This window comes from Oreochromis aureus, linkage group 4 (genome assembly GCF_013358895.1).
Source record: "Oreochromis aureus strain Israel breed Guangdong linkage group 4, ZZ_aureus, whole genome shotgun sequence".
NCBI classification, from domain to species: domain Eukaryota; kingdom Metazoa; phylum Chordata; class Actinopteri; order Cichliformes; family Cichlidae; genus Oreochromis; species Oreochromis aureus.
This window is the reverse complement of record NC_052945.1, coordinates 13,474,737-13,490,686: the sequence shown is the minus strand read 5'-3', so window position 1 is coordinate 13,490,686 and position 15,950 is coordinate 13,474,737. Positions and strand designations below refer to the sequence as shown.

At 40.7% G+C, this 15,950-nt stretch overlaps 1 protein-coding gene across 3 annotated transcripts; it reads right to left on the bottom strand.

Annotated features, from left to right (window-relative positions):
• Positions 1-4,456: 4,456 nt before the first annotated feature.
• On the bottom strand, positions 4,457-15,249 carry hs3st3b1a (heparan sulfate (glucosamine) 3-O-sulfotransferase 3B1a). 3 transcript variants are annotated; one of them, XR_005612853.1, is made up of 3 exons: positions 14,455-15,249; positions 5,224-6,279; positions 4,457-5,016 (listed from the first exon to the last, which is right to left on the bottom strand). XR_005612853.1 is itself a non-coding variant. In XM_031736496.2 (3 exons), exons 1-3 carry the CDS (start codon positions 14,946-14,948, stop codon positions 5,006-5,008), a joined length of 867 nt encoding a protein of 288 aa, XP_031592356.1. In that variant the 5' UTR covers positions 14,949-15,249; the 3' UTR covers positions 4,457-5,005. The 3 variants fall into 3 exon arrangements, 2 of the variants coding, with proteins under 2 accessions (XP_031592356.1, XP_031592355.1); XM_031736496.2 differs by having other exon boundaries at positions 5,918-6,279; XM_031736495.2 differs by having other exon boundaries at positions 4,457-6,279.
• Between the last annotated feature and the right edge of the window lie 701 nt (positions 15,250-15,950).

The window sequence follows — 15,950 nt, the reverse complement described above, 5'->3', positions numbered from 1 at the left end:
TATTTAAGAGCTCTGTTTTAAAAATCATTCCTATCCATTACACACTTATGTACAGATAAGTACATCTGGCTGATTCTCAGACAATACAATGCCTCTATCTTCAGATTAGCAATAAGATAAAGGATCCTCCTGCTCTTTCTTCAAATTTCAGACAGACAACAGACCATGCAACAGACAGTCCAGTTTGTAATCCCACTGAGGGTCCTATATATCCCTCACCCCTCTGGGTCCAAATCTTGGATTATGAAGGTGACATCGGTGCATGGAGAGTAGAGCTATACACACCTCATTACAGAGAAAGCAGGATAAGACTGAAAAAACATAGACATGTCTGAGCTGGGTGAGGTCACAGGTGGTGAAGTCTGAACAAGCGAGGGGGGAAAAAAGCTCTTACTTTAAAGACGTGGGGCTGAATTAGATTAGCCAAGTATGCTAAGGGTTGTTCTAGTACATTGCTGTACATTGTATAGTACATTGCCTTTCAGAAAATCTAGGGTACAATTCTAATATCAAAATGGTATTCCAGTCAGGATTGGTTTTGCCGAGATACACTCTCAGAAAAAAGGGGTACAGTAAAAGTCCAGAGCCATCCGTGAAGACACAAATGTACCCCCAAGTTTAAATGCTGAACATAAAGGTAACTAAACCTACTTAAAGCTACTTTTGTTTTCACAGGTGCAGATGTCATCGAGGAAAAGGTTTTGCGAATTTTAAATAAATGAATAGTTTCCCTATACTTAATTGTAACGTTCTGTTACATTAAGATATAATCTGTTGTGACACTCTGTTGTACCTCCAAAGGTTTAATGAGGTATTTTATTTTCTGAGAGTGTAGAGTGATAAAGTCATTACAGTGGCATACAACTGGGATTTGGATAGGTCTGGCCTAATGGAGAGTCCAAAGTGGTACCAGGCAGGCGGGCGACTGCAACAAATAGTGCTGGGAGACCACAGAATGAGCATTAACGCTAGAAGTGCCTGCACTGGTTAGAGGGCACTTCTCCCTTCATACCTTTCCTCGAGGGAATCTCTGGTTACAACAAGTGGATTTCACTGACGGTGACGCAACTCCCTGTATTCACAACATCAGAGTATCTGTTATTGTCCTCTGAGAAGTCTTTGACAATAACGCCACAAAATCTGATCAACGTTAAGCTCATAAGAAAATATTGATCTATTTGTAATGATTGGGATGATGATAAAACCTTGGGTATCTTTTAAATAAAACCTAATGGCCTTGCAGAGTGTGAATTTAGTAATTGCACTGGACACACCCTACAGCTCAAGCTCTTCGCGTGTACTGATAACAACACAAACGACTGACAGCGTTTAAAGGAAAGAACAAAATATTTTCTGAATAACTGAACTGCAGCAGGAGAATTACATGCAAACGAAAATTTTATGGGGATTAGATGAGAATATTTTCAAGTGCTACAGTTTGAAACAAGCACCTGAAGTACAGCTATGCTAGTGCATGAAGGCTAATTAAAGTCAAAGCAATTGCTAAGCTAAAAATGTGATTAAAACGAGGCCCGAGGACTCTTTGCACATCTGTTTCAGCCACTGATGAAGCTAAATATAAGTCACAGATCGAGAACACTGTCAACATGAACAGCACTGAAAAAGTGTTAGCGAGCTGATTACAGCCACAGCTGTAAGGTTAAAGGAGAGGGTTTTAAGTTGTTTGATTTAACTGTTTACTGTTTGAAAATAAATATATGAAGAAAAATATCATTTTTACTAACACTAACTATGCTGTTCACTTTTACAGATGTTAAACATATGAGTTCAAGCTAAAGCAGTTTATAATGGGCTTTTTTATGGTGCAGTAAACCAATTTGGATGTGAATAGCTCTGCTGCATTTGAACAAATAAGTAATCTGTGTCATTATTTTCAGAATAACATGCTGAGAGATGTTTAGCTTTGCCACATGTTATGAAAAACTGTGTTCACAAGTCTAGATCCTGCCACCGAGGAGATCGCGTGCAGTAGCAACACATCAGAATCTGACAGCAGTGAATGCAGTAATTAGACTTGACCCGACAACTCTGAGGTGTGAGTGTCAGGCACAAATCAGTACTTTAGAGGAGCATCTGCTTCATCGTCAAATATAAATGATCCGTTGAATTTATGTAAATCAAGTTGGTCCAACTCAAAGCTAAAAGGGCCCTTTTGGAAAAGGGATTAGAGCTGGATTAACTATGTCAGCACATATATCCCAACCCAAGTCCACTGTCTGAGATTAATGCTTGCCCTTCCTATCGGATTAGGATTAGGGTTTGGACAATGTATAATAAATGATTAAGGGCAAGAGAGGAAGGCAATTGTCTTATTAAGCTCTAAAACAAAGTTCAGATTAGAATGTTGCTCTACAATTTGTTGTGATTTGGGAGCTTGTCTTAAAATAAAAAACAACAACAAACAAAATTATGTGATCATATGCTAATCTTTGGGAAAATAATATTCAGAACAAATATTAAAACATAAAGGGACAGAGTAAGTTTTGATAATGACCTAATATCCTGTTTGTAAATGCTGCTTGATGGTGGAAGAATATTTCATCAGATAGTGAAAATGCCAGCAATCCAAATAGTAACTATTTGGTACAATGTGAAATTAAAATGATTACTGTAACATTTACTGATTTACTGCAGGAACGTAAAGTTTCCACTCACCCTGTTTGAACCTTTTTTTAGCAAAAAACAGAGAGAGCGAAATAGAGAGAAAATGTCCTGTTAAAATAGAAGATATGATAGTATTAGGCTTTAATACTTGGCTAACTTGATGCAGATGTGGTGTAGTTATTACTGTCACCTCTCTTTAAACCACGCGGGACCTTTCTGTGCTCAGCTTGCATGTTTTATCATGATCCCTGTATGGATTGTCTCCAGGTGCTCCAGCTGTCTACAAGAGAAGTGAACATGAGCGTAAATAGTTGTCTGACTGGTGGACCAACCAGGGTGTGCCGTGTTGTTTTACCTCATGTCAACTGGAATATACCCCAGTCTCCTCAAGGACCTCGAAAAGAGTAAACAGGTAGCTTACTCCCGTCTATAGAGACAGCTGTCTCTGTAGATTGAGGCATCCACCAAGTACCTGAATTATTTTTAGTTCAAAGTCAGCCTGGTTTCTCTGTACACGCTTTTTCTCTCAGTTCCTCCTGTCAGCTGTTTTGTTTATTTCTGAGTCCACTTAAATGCAAAATTTAGAATCTCGCAGGTGCATTTTACTGAACTGAAAGACTCAGCCAACACATCAGATGTTGACTGAATTAATCATCTGCAATGATTTCTGCATGTGTATGTTAAACATGTTAATCGATTCCTGCGTGATTAACATCTTGGCACAATATGAAGACGTCTCATTGACATCCTAATGAGGGTACAGTTCATCCTACCGCCTCCACCCAAATTACAAATGTCTGTTCATATGTCCTCTAAACCAAACCTTCTGGTGTTGTATAACACTTTTATTTCCATTCACTTTTGTTCAGCTTCTCTGAATCTATTCCCTAGTGGTAGCTGCCAAGTTGATATTTGAAGTCACTTAATTCTCATGGATGCCAGGTGTCTATTTTCCTTCATCCTAACCTTCAAACAACATCAGCCTTCCTTACAACAGCCTGTAGGGATGTATGCTAACAGCAATTCCCCAGCTGGGAGCCTAGCAATTACAGCACCCCTCATCTATTCCTTTAATTGCAAAGGGAGCTGCTTCCTGGGCGATCAGACTCCTAGCCTGCCACCAGGGAGACTGGCTTCATCACTGCTGGCAGCCTCAGGTAAATGAGGGTGTTTTGCTGGAGAGTTAAATAAAGGTTGTTTGTTAATAGAGCGAGGTGATTCATACCCCTCTTGAACCATAACCTTAGCTCAGTGATTAGTTGTTCTGCTTAATGGATGGGTCACATTGTTTGAGACTAGTTCAAGGACAACACACAATGCCTCAACAGGATATTTAAGTACGATAAAACATATTGACAGAAGGCTCTAAATATTTCTGGAATAAAAAGAAATATGAAAAACAGACTGCGGCTCAATGTTATGCAATCGACAGCAGTATCATCTTTATGAAAACTACAACGTGCATGAGGGGGATGGCTCATATATATAAATGGACTCCTGAGGGCTCACCCAGGAACAAAAAAACAATCCGGTGCATTTCATAATAAGTCACTTCTGGCCTGATGAGAAACCTGACACTTAATGTGTTTGTGGGAGTCATGGCAACGAAATCCTCTTAGTGGTGGCAGTGGGAAGCCAAGACAGCTAACGTGCTAATTAGCCTGTTAGCGCAACAATGTGTAAAATGGTGATTAGACACAAGAGTACACTTTTGCCTGCAGAAATCTGAAGCATTAATAACCCACGCTGCAATGATGCCCAACAAATAAAACACATTTATAGCACTATCCTTTTTTTTAGTGAAAATCCAAGGATGCCAGAGACTGCATTGTTTGACTTTGATAAAACACACTTTCTTTATTTCTTCATTAAAGATGACAAGACTGCACCTTTTAATCAACATCTCATTTAAACCCAACTCATTTCAATGTTTTTAAAGCAAAGCATACAGTGAAATAGTGCCTCTACAACAACGACGTTGTAGCAAATCATTTTAGAATGACCCTGGATGATGTCGGAACTGCTGAATTGCAGAGGCTGAATAAAACTCAACCACAAATGAAACTTAGATGAGGAATTCTGAAAGGCTATATTGGTTTAGTTTCTTCTGAAAGTAAAGAAAATAAGTCCTCATTTTCACTCCAGCAGCTGATGTACTGTGGAAAAGGGCATAATTAACACATCCACTATCAGATGCAGTAAGAAGCTGCACAGAGTGATCAATGAGAGCAATTTCAGTACAGATCAATAAATGTGAATGGCTCATATGACTTTTCATATGAATCATTTTCTATAGGCGTTATGAAATCTGGGCAGCAGCTCTTTGGAAAATGGATAAAAACATCCAAAACAGATTTGACACGACTCTATTGGAACCCGATCAACATTCCCCTGTAGAGACAAAATAAATAGTGGTTAAGTCAGAATATTGCAGTGAAAATTTATATTCTCATATTAACTTGAATTTGGCTCAAAGGTTGACCATAAACTTGCTACCATTAATGGATCAATGTTTTATTGAGACGCTTGAGAAATCAAGACAATGCCATCACTCAGGTCTAATTGACATGATGAGGAGCTATTACTTTATTGATCTACCTGGCAAGTTGCGCTGGATCAGCTGAGGCCTGTATCGACCTGACTAAGTGGGTCCACAGACCTCTGAGGGTCAGGCAAATGTTAAGGGGATATTACCAGTTTTTTGTCAAGCTGGGTCTAAATTGGGTAAAAAGAAAGAAAAAGAAAGAAAAAGAAAACATACTGACCCTGATTGCAATACCTGTAAAAACTGTGTGCTTTTAGGTCGAAAAAAAAGAATTTTTGTAGCTCGCGACAAATAAAAACATGAATAAACCTAGTTAGGCAGCTTAGTGAGTTAATATCATAACAATAAATTATCATAAAATAGACTTCTGATCTTTTTACACACCACCAAATACTGTACATAGACTGTAAAACAATAACTCCAGAGTGATATAATTATAACTAAAAGAAATTCCAGATAACCAGCGTGAGCCTGTCATCATATTTTTTTCTTAGTCCCAACCAAAGTCATGACCAGTCATCTGGTAAAACTTGAAATTAAAGGGTTTATAAAAGTCTCTTAGCCTCTGAACCACCTCTGGGTCAATATTAGGATGGGTCCTGCCTTTGGTTTTACCCAGGCAATGTGGCCTACTGTTCCCCTCAGGTCTCTTAAGGCAGGGGAAGCCTTTTGCTGGGTTAAAGTGGAAATGCTTCTCTGTGACCACCCTCCTCAGCCCAAGAAAGTCCTGGACACGAGCCATCTCACCTGCAGGGTCGGTAATGAGACGCTCTCCGCTAACGAACAGCAGCTGCTCCATGGGAAAGTACTGGAGCCAGCGCTCAAGGTGCTTGGCGTACATGCCAATCTGTACAGCGCTCCACGTGGTGTCAATCAGACCCGCTGAGGTGTTCTTCAGGGTCAGGCTCTCAAAAGAAGGGATGTCTGGCTTCTTGGAGCGGGTCTGCGTGTAGTCTGAGATGGCTCGTGTGACAGGATCCCGGACAACTACAATTAGCTTTGTGTCTTTAGACATGGCGTAGATTCGAGCAGGGACCTCCTTAGTAACGTAGTAGCTGGGGGTCTTTTCCATGGTCAGCTGGCCTTCTGATGACTTAGGCATTAATTCCCTGTAAAGAACAAACACAAAGAATTACATTTGCACTGCAGATGACATATTTTGCAAAAACCTACTCTACCATTTCCACTGTATACTCTGTTTTCCTTTGTAGAGTTAACAGCTTACAAAAGTGCCAATCAAGGACGATGAGATTAGCGATGACACAATATCACTTCATGGCAGCTTTATAAACACTGTCAAAGAGAAGCTAGTCAGTCATCACCAAGAAGACAGTAGTAGAAATCTTGAGCTGCATTAACAAAGCCTGTGACAGTGCATGACGTGACAAGGGCTGGCAGGTAAAGCAGGAGTCCTATCAATCTTCAGTAACTGTGTGGAAAAAAAAAAATACACAGCTCCAAATTCCGAATACAAACTGTAAAGGAAGACATCCACCCTCGTGTCCCTCTTGTACCTGCATTAAACATCTAATGACCTAAATCATCTCACAATCCTCACACTGAAATATTCCTCAGACTCATTACGTTATACTTAAAAATGCTGGTTTAGCTGTGAATAGGCAGCATTATGCGCTTTAATGTCATGCCCCTTTCTCCTCATATCAGTATTTTTGTGAGAAATGTGACGATTTGATGAAGCTTTGCATTCCTTTGGAAATATGCTTGGAACCTGTCTGTTCCCATTACTGCATATTCTTCTTAACCCTGGATGGCTCGGGTTGATCATAATATAGCCTGTTAACTGCAGCCCTCACTGGATAATGGCTCAAGTGAGCCAAGGGGGATTAGGACTAAGCCAAACACGCAGCAGCATTAGAGGCTGGTTGGCTGCCTGTTGGCGAGCTGGGTGGTTGGCTTGTCTCTAGAGAGAGGGGGAGAGAGATATGTGGCTATTATGATGAGAATCACTGGTGAGCATTTTGAATCCATGAAAAAACAAACAGTTACACAAAGTTTGGATACAACACCACATATTCCTATACAGTTGAGTGGAAGAAGGGAATGCAATTTTCATGCTGGGATCGAGTCAGGGAGTTGCTGATTCGACTCTTTTCCTCATCTGGTCCTCATCCATCACCAAAAACATGTAAATAAAAACAGAATGCAATGATTTAGAAATTATAGCATTCCAGTTTTACTTTACACAGCATCCCAACTCATTTTATTTCTTTTTTTAGAAATTGCGTTGCACGTTAAACTAACGTTTTGGTGCCCCACAGCTCTTAATCAGAGTCTGAGATCTCATGCTGATCTGACAAATGACTTGAATCAAGAGCAGTGTGCACATATCTCTTCTTCTGACAAAGAAATGTTAAGCCATGGTATATTGCCTTGCGTTAACAAGCATCCCTTTCAATCAAACCTCATGTGGGTTTGCATCAGTCACAATGTAAATCTTCAGTTGCTACACTGCATGGTAATATTCTTAGGTTTTGATAGTGAACGGCTGATCTAAATCAAACAACAGGAAAGCAGGGAGTCATGTCATGTCATTAAAACAATTACCACAATTTCCAACCATCTGTTGGTTTAGCAACTGCTTTCTTCGTGCAATTCTGCTTCAGCAAACCAACAGAATATGGCAAGATTTTGCTTTGCACAGCACTGCGAGAAGAGAAAGCTTTAGCTACAAACATCACCCATACGCTATTAGTGCAATTTATACAGAAGATGGGTTCTCTTTCTTATACAGTTTCTTCGCCTAATGTCACCTGCTCTTTCTTTCTTCTATAGAAGCTGTGGGTCTTACACATTTATAGTGTTTTCCCTCTCCCTGAGAACCTTAGCTACAGTTGAAGGTGATGGAAAACAACAGAGGAGAGAGATACAAAAAAAACTATACTGGAGCCCACTGCAATTATCTTCTCCATCTCTTGAATAAACACAAGTGTAGCGCCGTAGGCCCTTTGTCGAGGCCTGAATAGGCACAAAAACTCGCTACCTATTAAACTTTCCACTTAGTCAGTGAGAAAAACAACCTGCGTGATGAGGGCATGCATTATTCATCTTAGCACCGATAGAGAACAGGAGAACATCTCCAACTGAACGAGGTCTGAGAGCGAGTTGCCTTAGGGGGGGGCAGATGTAGCAAGCTTTCGTAATTTGTTCTGCTTAATAAACAATGTTGCCTGGAACCAATAGGTTTCAGTGCATCTATCAGCCAGCCATGCAAAGGCATTGTCGTTTAGCATTGAGGCACACCGAGCCATAAGGTGCTGACTTTTACCCCTTCATGAATTTTTCATGGTTTTATTTGGCTATACAAAGCTAATAGCCAAATACATAACCATGGTGGCACGGTGGTTAGTTAGAATCCTGGGTTTGAATCCACCAACTGGCTGAGTTTGCACCTGTGGCTGTGTGGGTTTTCTCCAGGTATTCTTGCTTCCTCCCACAGTCCAAAGACAGGAAGTTAGTGGGATTAACTGGTTATTTTAAATTGGCTGTTTGAATGTATCTCTACTCTGAGTTGGCCTGTCTATGGTGTACCTTGCCTCCTGCTCTATGCAGCAGGCATAGTTTCCAGCTTACCTATGACCCTGGTTGTATATGTGGAACAAAATGGAATGTGTTTTCTGAGTCATAAAGCAAAAAATTAAAAATGCTTATAATTGGTACATTACAAACTAAATTGCATTTCAGACAAACCTCACTCAGAGCAATAGGAATGGGGAGATAAGGAGGGAGGAAGAAAGTAAATATAAGGATTAGATGGAGTCAGGTGCATCATCAGAGGATGGAGACTGCATGCCCCCACCCCTCTGTTCTGACGCCAAAGTTGAGGGCAGGCATTTTTAGATGCAGCGTCTGCATTTTCTTGCCTCAATAGCACAACCTACAGACAGACATTAATCCGGGATTGGTGGGTTGTGTAATGGGCCTCTGTTTTGTCTGCCAGGCAGTCAGGTGTGTCCATTTAACTGGCTGCCGGGGAGACAGGGTTTGTTTTTGGTGCCTTGTTTACATTCATTGCTATCAGGAAGCAGGTTCAAAGGTAGGAATTTACAACATTACTGCATGTAGCTTGGTGCTCAGCTGCTGGATGATGTCCTCAGTAATGAGTTCAGTAAGGAACAAGTAGGGTGCAAAAAACTCCAGGAGGAGGCTTTTTTTGTATTCTGCAGTATTCTGCTTGACTGACTCTAATTGGCATCTATATTTCAGCTTTCTTAGACCCTAGTGACAAGGGACAGTGCTTCAAAAAAACCCCCTCAACGTTATCTAATGGCATGATGAGTTCTAATCTTACCCTGCAGCTCCAAGAGCAGTTGAGCTTCTGTGGGAAACATCCCTCTCCTCAAAAACAGAATGAGAGGTGTGGTATGCAGCCACTCGCAATAATCAGACCGGTGTACAAACACGCAAGGATTTCTCTAGCCATTGTGCGCCTTCGTTTCAAGTATCAAAAACATCACCATTACACTTTAAATTTCCTTCTTATTGAGCCACAAATAACAGCTTTTGCATGTCCTTTATTATTACTGTCAGTATATGCAGAACTCAAGGCCACCTGGCTGCCTGGTGGAACCAGGCCTGTTTTAAAGAGAGGAGGAGGAGAAACAGGAGGAACAGCCATTCTGGTTTCTCTCACACAACTGCCAGCCTTCCTTTAACGTCTAAGAATTCAGGCAATCCATTCTTTACAGAGCTTTTAATCTGCGTCTTGGTGCTCAAAAATGCAATCCAATAACATTCAGCTCATCGCTTAGCGTGCACTGTTTTTTTGCAATTATGACAACAGCTATAAAATCCTTTGTTGCTATCAGTGCATAGTAAGCCTGTATGGGTTACTCGCTACTGTCTTTACACACAGTAGATGAAAAGAGACAACAGTGTGAGCCATCAAATTTAAGGGAGTTTCAGAGGAATGTGTTTGTGTCTGAATCTATGGATCAGAGTTCAGGGGGTGAACAGTCCTGCAACAGCAGCCAAGCTGAAGTGAACTAGTAGTCACTCAAATACAAACAGCACTGACAAATACTTGCATAGTTGTGGATGTAAAAACTGTGACAAAGATGTAACAGGGCCAGAAAAACTAACTAATATGATCAAGCTTTAGTGTGCTGACTGTGAATGAGCACAAAGTTGTCAAGAGCTTACTGCACATGGTTTTGCACAGCATTAATATATCAGAGCCTTGTCAGCTTAGCCTTGTATTGCTTTGGAATAGAAATAGTGTACATTAAAAAGCTTAAATTGTGTTTTAGATTTATTCTAAAATAGAAAAGAAATCCAACATCTATGTTTCTGGCATATGTCATGTTTGGAACAATTAGAGTATTCCTCACAGATGCATGGTGGTTTGAGAGGATCAGAAAACGCAAACAAGACTTCAAAGAAGAAAAACAAAGATGGCTGAGGCAGACTGGTTGTTTCTAAAGTTGCCCTGACTTTCTGTCAGGGAGTCTCTGCAGCAGAGTGAAAGACAGCTTCAGGAAACAACACATTTTCCCTGAAGAAACTACAAAAGAGAGAGATGAGGAAGTCAACAACTCATGGGGATATAATGGAGTGAACTTGTTTTGTTTCAGTGTTTCCAAAGTGCTGTAATAAGTGCTGTGGTTTGACAAATTGCCTCAAGCAAAAGCCCAGGGGGTTGTTGCAGCAAATTAAGCCTCCAATCTCTGGAATAGGGAGAGGATGCGCACATTACTAGTATCGACGATTTATAGGATTTATTCTAGGAATTGCTAGCAAACAAAAAGGTCTTTGTAGGAAATGAAGTTCTTAAAGTGCAAGGTTTCATGGTTTGCTGGGAAAAAACCCCCAAAACTTCTTTTCTTGTGAGTGTGCTGACACATTAGTTTAAGCCGGGAGATACCTTCATCGGGAGCTGTCTCACTTAGACCAGTTCTCATGTGTCCTTGCAGCTAAAAGTGTTGAGTGAGCAAAAAGATACCAGTGGATTTAAATAAACCCGCTCCTGGGAAATGCAACTTTTCGCACGGAAATCTCTGAAAGTCAACTTTCGGGCTAAAAAAGCTTAAGCGTAGTGTTTGAGTCTTTTCTTGGGCGGGTTCCAGTGAATGCTCTTCCTGATGAACTCCTGCTGGGCTTCGTCAAAGGGCACTTTCACCCTTTTGAGCACATTTGCATACAAAGTGAAGGCAGAGAAAACATGTTTCACACTAATTGTCTGCTCTTTTATTGTCAGGGTTAATGCAATCCTCAGGGGTTCTCCAACATCCCTTTTCATGAAGCTCCATCACGCAAAAGTAAGAAAGGACTCACTTTAAATTTACTGCCCTCTATCTGCCGCTGGGCTGCAGTAAGCTCCCCCGGGGCTCCGAGGAGGATTAGGCCCTGTTCTCCGACACCCTCCATGAGTTAGTAAGAAAGCTCTTCATTGTTCTATATTTGGAACCTCAAGAGGAAAAACATGATTACAGCAATTAAGTCACATCTACCGCACAGAGCCCAAAAGACCTTGATGAGAGCATTGAACAGAAGATAACCTGTCTAAAAAGACATAGAGGAGGAAGTTAGAATCGTGCTAAAAAAAGGAGGAGACAAGGAAGAAGCCATTCCCACGGCTTTTGGGAGTTGCCTCCTGCGCTTTGTTCGAGTAAGCATGCGGTATTGTATGTCTGCTTCGCTTTTTCTGCCTTAGAGTGAAAACATGCTATATTGTGGTTGGCCTCCTGCTGGGCGAGGGCCCCTCCTCTATGTGGGGCTCCAGAGAGATGGACACAACAGACCTCCAACAGAATGGAACACACCAATCACAGCAGATAAATGGTGTGGGCACAACTCAATGCCACCCCAGGAGCTGATAAGCCCACCCAGCAGAATGCACCTCTCCCCAAGCCACTGCTCACCATTAGTCGGGGGGCAATGAAGTGAAAGATATGGGCCAACAAGTCAGTGGATGCCTCTTTCTGGCTTTCTCAGTGTGGACAGAGGAATGTCTGATGACTTCTTTTTTTTCAGCAAAAGTTCAAATGTATTACAGAGTATAGTTTTAAAGATCATCCAGCAACAATACACTCTTCCTTAAAGGCAGCCGAGAGTTTTCTGAGCACCACTAAATGATCATTAAGGGCTGACTTGATGTCACAGGGCTCTGCTGCAAGGGGGTCAATTTGTGGCACAGCGATGTCACTGTGACAACTCAAGCCGAGTTGTTTTAATTAGCTGGATCACCTCTCTGAAAAAAAGAAGTCTTCATTATGCATTAAACATTCTCAAGATCAAACTGCTTCTCACAGCCACTAACTGTGTGTTTAGTGTGTATGTGTCACTGTGAACAAGAAGTAAGTATGCCTCAATTATCTGTAAAAGGTTTTTTTCTTGGACTTTTACTTAATGAACACTAAATTCTATCCATCTTTAATGATGGCATTTCCTTTTCTTTAAGCCATCATCCATTCCAGACATGCTACTGCATGAAGACTAATAAGTGTTGAAGCGCAGGACGGTTTCATGTTATTTTTGAGTCTGCAGTGATGGACAAAAGAATTTCTCCGTAGACTGATCATCCAAAAATGCCCTAAACCTGTCCGGAAATTCTCAAAGGAGCTTAGGCAAGAAGTCCTTTGAACAATGCTTCGCTTCCCCTATTGTAGCTTTATGAAGCCAGCTTTGAAACAGTGTCTACATCCTTTGACATTGCCTGTTAATCCCTGGGCTCAGTCAAATGGACACCTGAAGCAGCAGTATCTCCTATTATCTCTTGTTAACAATGTGGCTACTCTGATGTAAAGCACTCAGTTCCAATCTACAGTATTTTCTTTTTCCACTAAGAGTAGTGCATTGTTATTGTGCAGCTGAGGTGATAGTAAAGAGCTTGCATACAAGGACAACGGTTGCCATGACAGAGAATACAGTAAAAATGTTGCCTTACACAATATTCAGTGTGTAAGCAACCAAAGATCTGTGATGAGAGCCTCTGATAGACTGAGCTTCCGAAACAAATTACTCCAAATGAATCAACAGACTGGAAATTCTTGAAAGTTGAATCTCACTTCAGGAAGCTAGATGACAGTTTTATGTAACTTGCTGACTCCTAGCTATAAACCAAAGGCTATTACTCTGAACCGCATCCAGAATTCAGGTCAAGTCTAAATGGAAGCTCTGCATTATCATTTTCTCCCTGGTGCCTGCTCTCCGTTTTGGAAAGCCAGCGAAAGTCAAGATCCAAGGATAGATGTAGAAAAATTCCGGGAACTGTCAGTCAGGGTCAAGCAAACACGCACAAAATAACTGTCCTTTGTGTAAATCGACACAACTTGGAAAAGCGGCCAAACAAAACTGCACAAATGATAACAATTTTCCTTTATTAAAATGTGAATTCGTACTGTGTCACTTATTCAAGTGCTTGAAGTGCATTAAAGGTTTGACTTCACTGACAGTTGTTAAAACTGTAAAAGTTTGTCATTTATATGTTAAAAGCCTGAACCTGCTCTTCATGCTGGTACATATAGAGCTTATACAGTGCTGCAGATAACTCTATGACAGGAGGAAACAAACAACATCTCACCAGCAGTATTTATTTTGTGGATAAACCCCATGGCTGAGCTTCAGTCAGAGGCAATGAACCTGCATGGTGTTTCCCCATTTCCACAATGGATCTTTTACATTATATATTCCTCCTTCATGATTGGTAATCAGCATGACAAACAGTGAATATGTTTAACTAGAGGTCATAATACATGACACACTCTACACTACATAATCTCAGCATGAGTGTTTTATTTATTTATTTTTATTATTATTTTTTGTTAATATTCATAAAATAAAATCTAGCAGAAGCTCAGCGTTACTTCGTTTTGGCTGTGACAAATACACCGCGTAGAATTCTTTTTTTTTTTTCAATGCAATCTCTTGGTTTCTTCTTCTTATCAACTTTCACACATAACTCGATTATCAGAGCTGATGTTATGAGGCTACCTGTCAAGATAATTTACAGGCGTAGCTTTTGATTAAGTGAGGCTAGACTTTCAGGACATGAAAGGCTTTAGTAGAAATTTAAATATAACTGCGTCTTTAATAAGCCAGGGGAGAAGGTGGTTGTTAGGTTTTATGAAGGTTAAAAAGATGACGATCAATCACAGCAATGTAAACCTCAATTGTTGCGATACACTGGAGATTTATGTCCACATAAGTAGCCCACAATTCAATGAGCAAACAGCCTTTTGGAAAATGAGGCATGGCGTGTTTTTGTAGTGTTCGTGACTCGTGGGTTTTTAATACTGCACTGTGAGGAAGAGTGAGCTGTAGGCTACCTGTACCACTCCAGTCCTTTATCGTAGTTGCGGTCGAAGAAGTGCGGCTCCGCTCCCACCGCTCGGATGTCCGGATGCAGGCGCAGAAACTCCAGCAGCGCCCGGGTGCCTCCTTTCTTCACTCCGATGATGATTGCTTGAGGCAACTTTTTACTTTCCGACTCATTGAGGGAACCTGACATGGCATTATCATCCAACGCCTTCGCCTCGCCTCTAATTTCATCCCACTCGTCTCCTCTGCTGTCCAACTCGTTCTCGTTATTTAGTAAGTCCCTGGACGCTCCTAAAGAGGATCCCTGGTTGTCAACTTCTGCCTGGTTTTCGTGTCTGTTCACCGATCCGTACGTCAGGTTTGGAACAGTGGAGCAGTAGCCGACACAGCAATATATCATATACACCCAAAGGGACAGCATTATGCAAAATACAAAGAGTTTGTTTTTCACGTGGGATGATGGCACAACATGTAGACTGTGTATAATCGGACTATATTCCATAGGACCGCCGTGACAAAGTTGTATTCCAGTTACTTTGCATTTTGACAAAGCTGCCTCACTCCTCTGCCATGGTTCTGCTCCTGGACAACCGCTGCGCAATTTCCCAAAACACAAATTAGCGTTTACCCAACATGGGAAGTAAAACTGAACTGCATATGCTCATCTATTTCCACTTTAATAGCTGTAAAAAATACTTTAATTTAAAATAGAAAAAAAAACTGAGCGGCAAAAAGCAATTCAAACAGATCACCAGTTGAGCGATATGCGCGTCAGGAACCAGCTTGCCTCCCATCACTGGCTCTGAGCGTCTGAGCGATCACTCTGAAGCGCCAAGTTATTTTCAGGCGACAGCGTCAAGCAGTGAAATTATGACTTCCGATAAGCCTTTCAAAGTAAGCGTTGTCAAGTGGTAAAAGAAATCTATACATATGGGCTACACTCGCATGTACACATTTTATCCATGATTTGTTTTTATTTAATACATTTTTTCCTTATATAGATTTTATGCATACACTACTTTAATACAACTGCATTCTATAGACAGTGGATCAAATTATAACTTGAAATCTACGGCAGAAATATTATCCATGGGCAAATAATAATAATAATAATAATAATAATGATAATAATAATAAAGCCTGTGTACTTTAAGCTGAAATTTACATTCGTATGACAACATGTGCCACCGTTTGGTATTTGCTGTGATTTGTTGGTCTTTATTACTCGAACAACGCGATTCAGGTTGTGCTAAAAAAAAAATATTACAGACAATATTATTATTTTTAAAAACACATTTCAAATGTTGCAAGAATTTTGACATTTTCTTTCTCTTTTGCTGTTTTTTTTCCCCTCCGTGCACATTAGAAGTCGGCCAGAAACCTCTTTTCTCTACCATATCACTTGACTTTATTTTGAAAGTTCAGGGATTTTTCTCTCAGCCTTAGTCTACTTTTAATGCAGATGAAGCACTGAATGTCGACTAAGCTAAAACACACACACACA

Coding starts and splice junctions, on each gene's coding strand:
- hs3st3b1a (XM_031736495.2), bottom strand. CDS start 14,948: ATGGAATATAGTCCGATTATACACAGTCTACATGTTGTGCCATCATCC. Junction 6,280..14,454: donor AAAGGACTGGAGTGGTACAG/GTAGCCTACAGC, acceptor TGTTCTTTACAG/GGAATTAATGCCTAAGTCAT.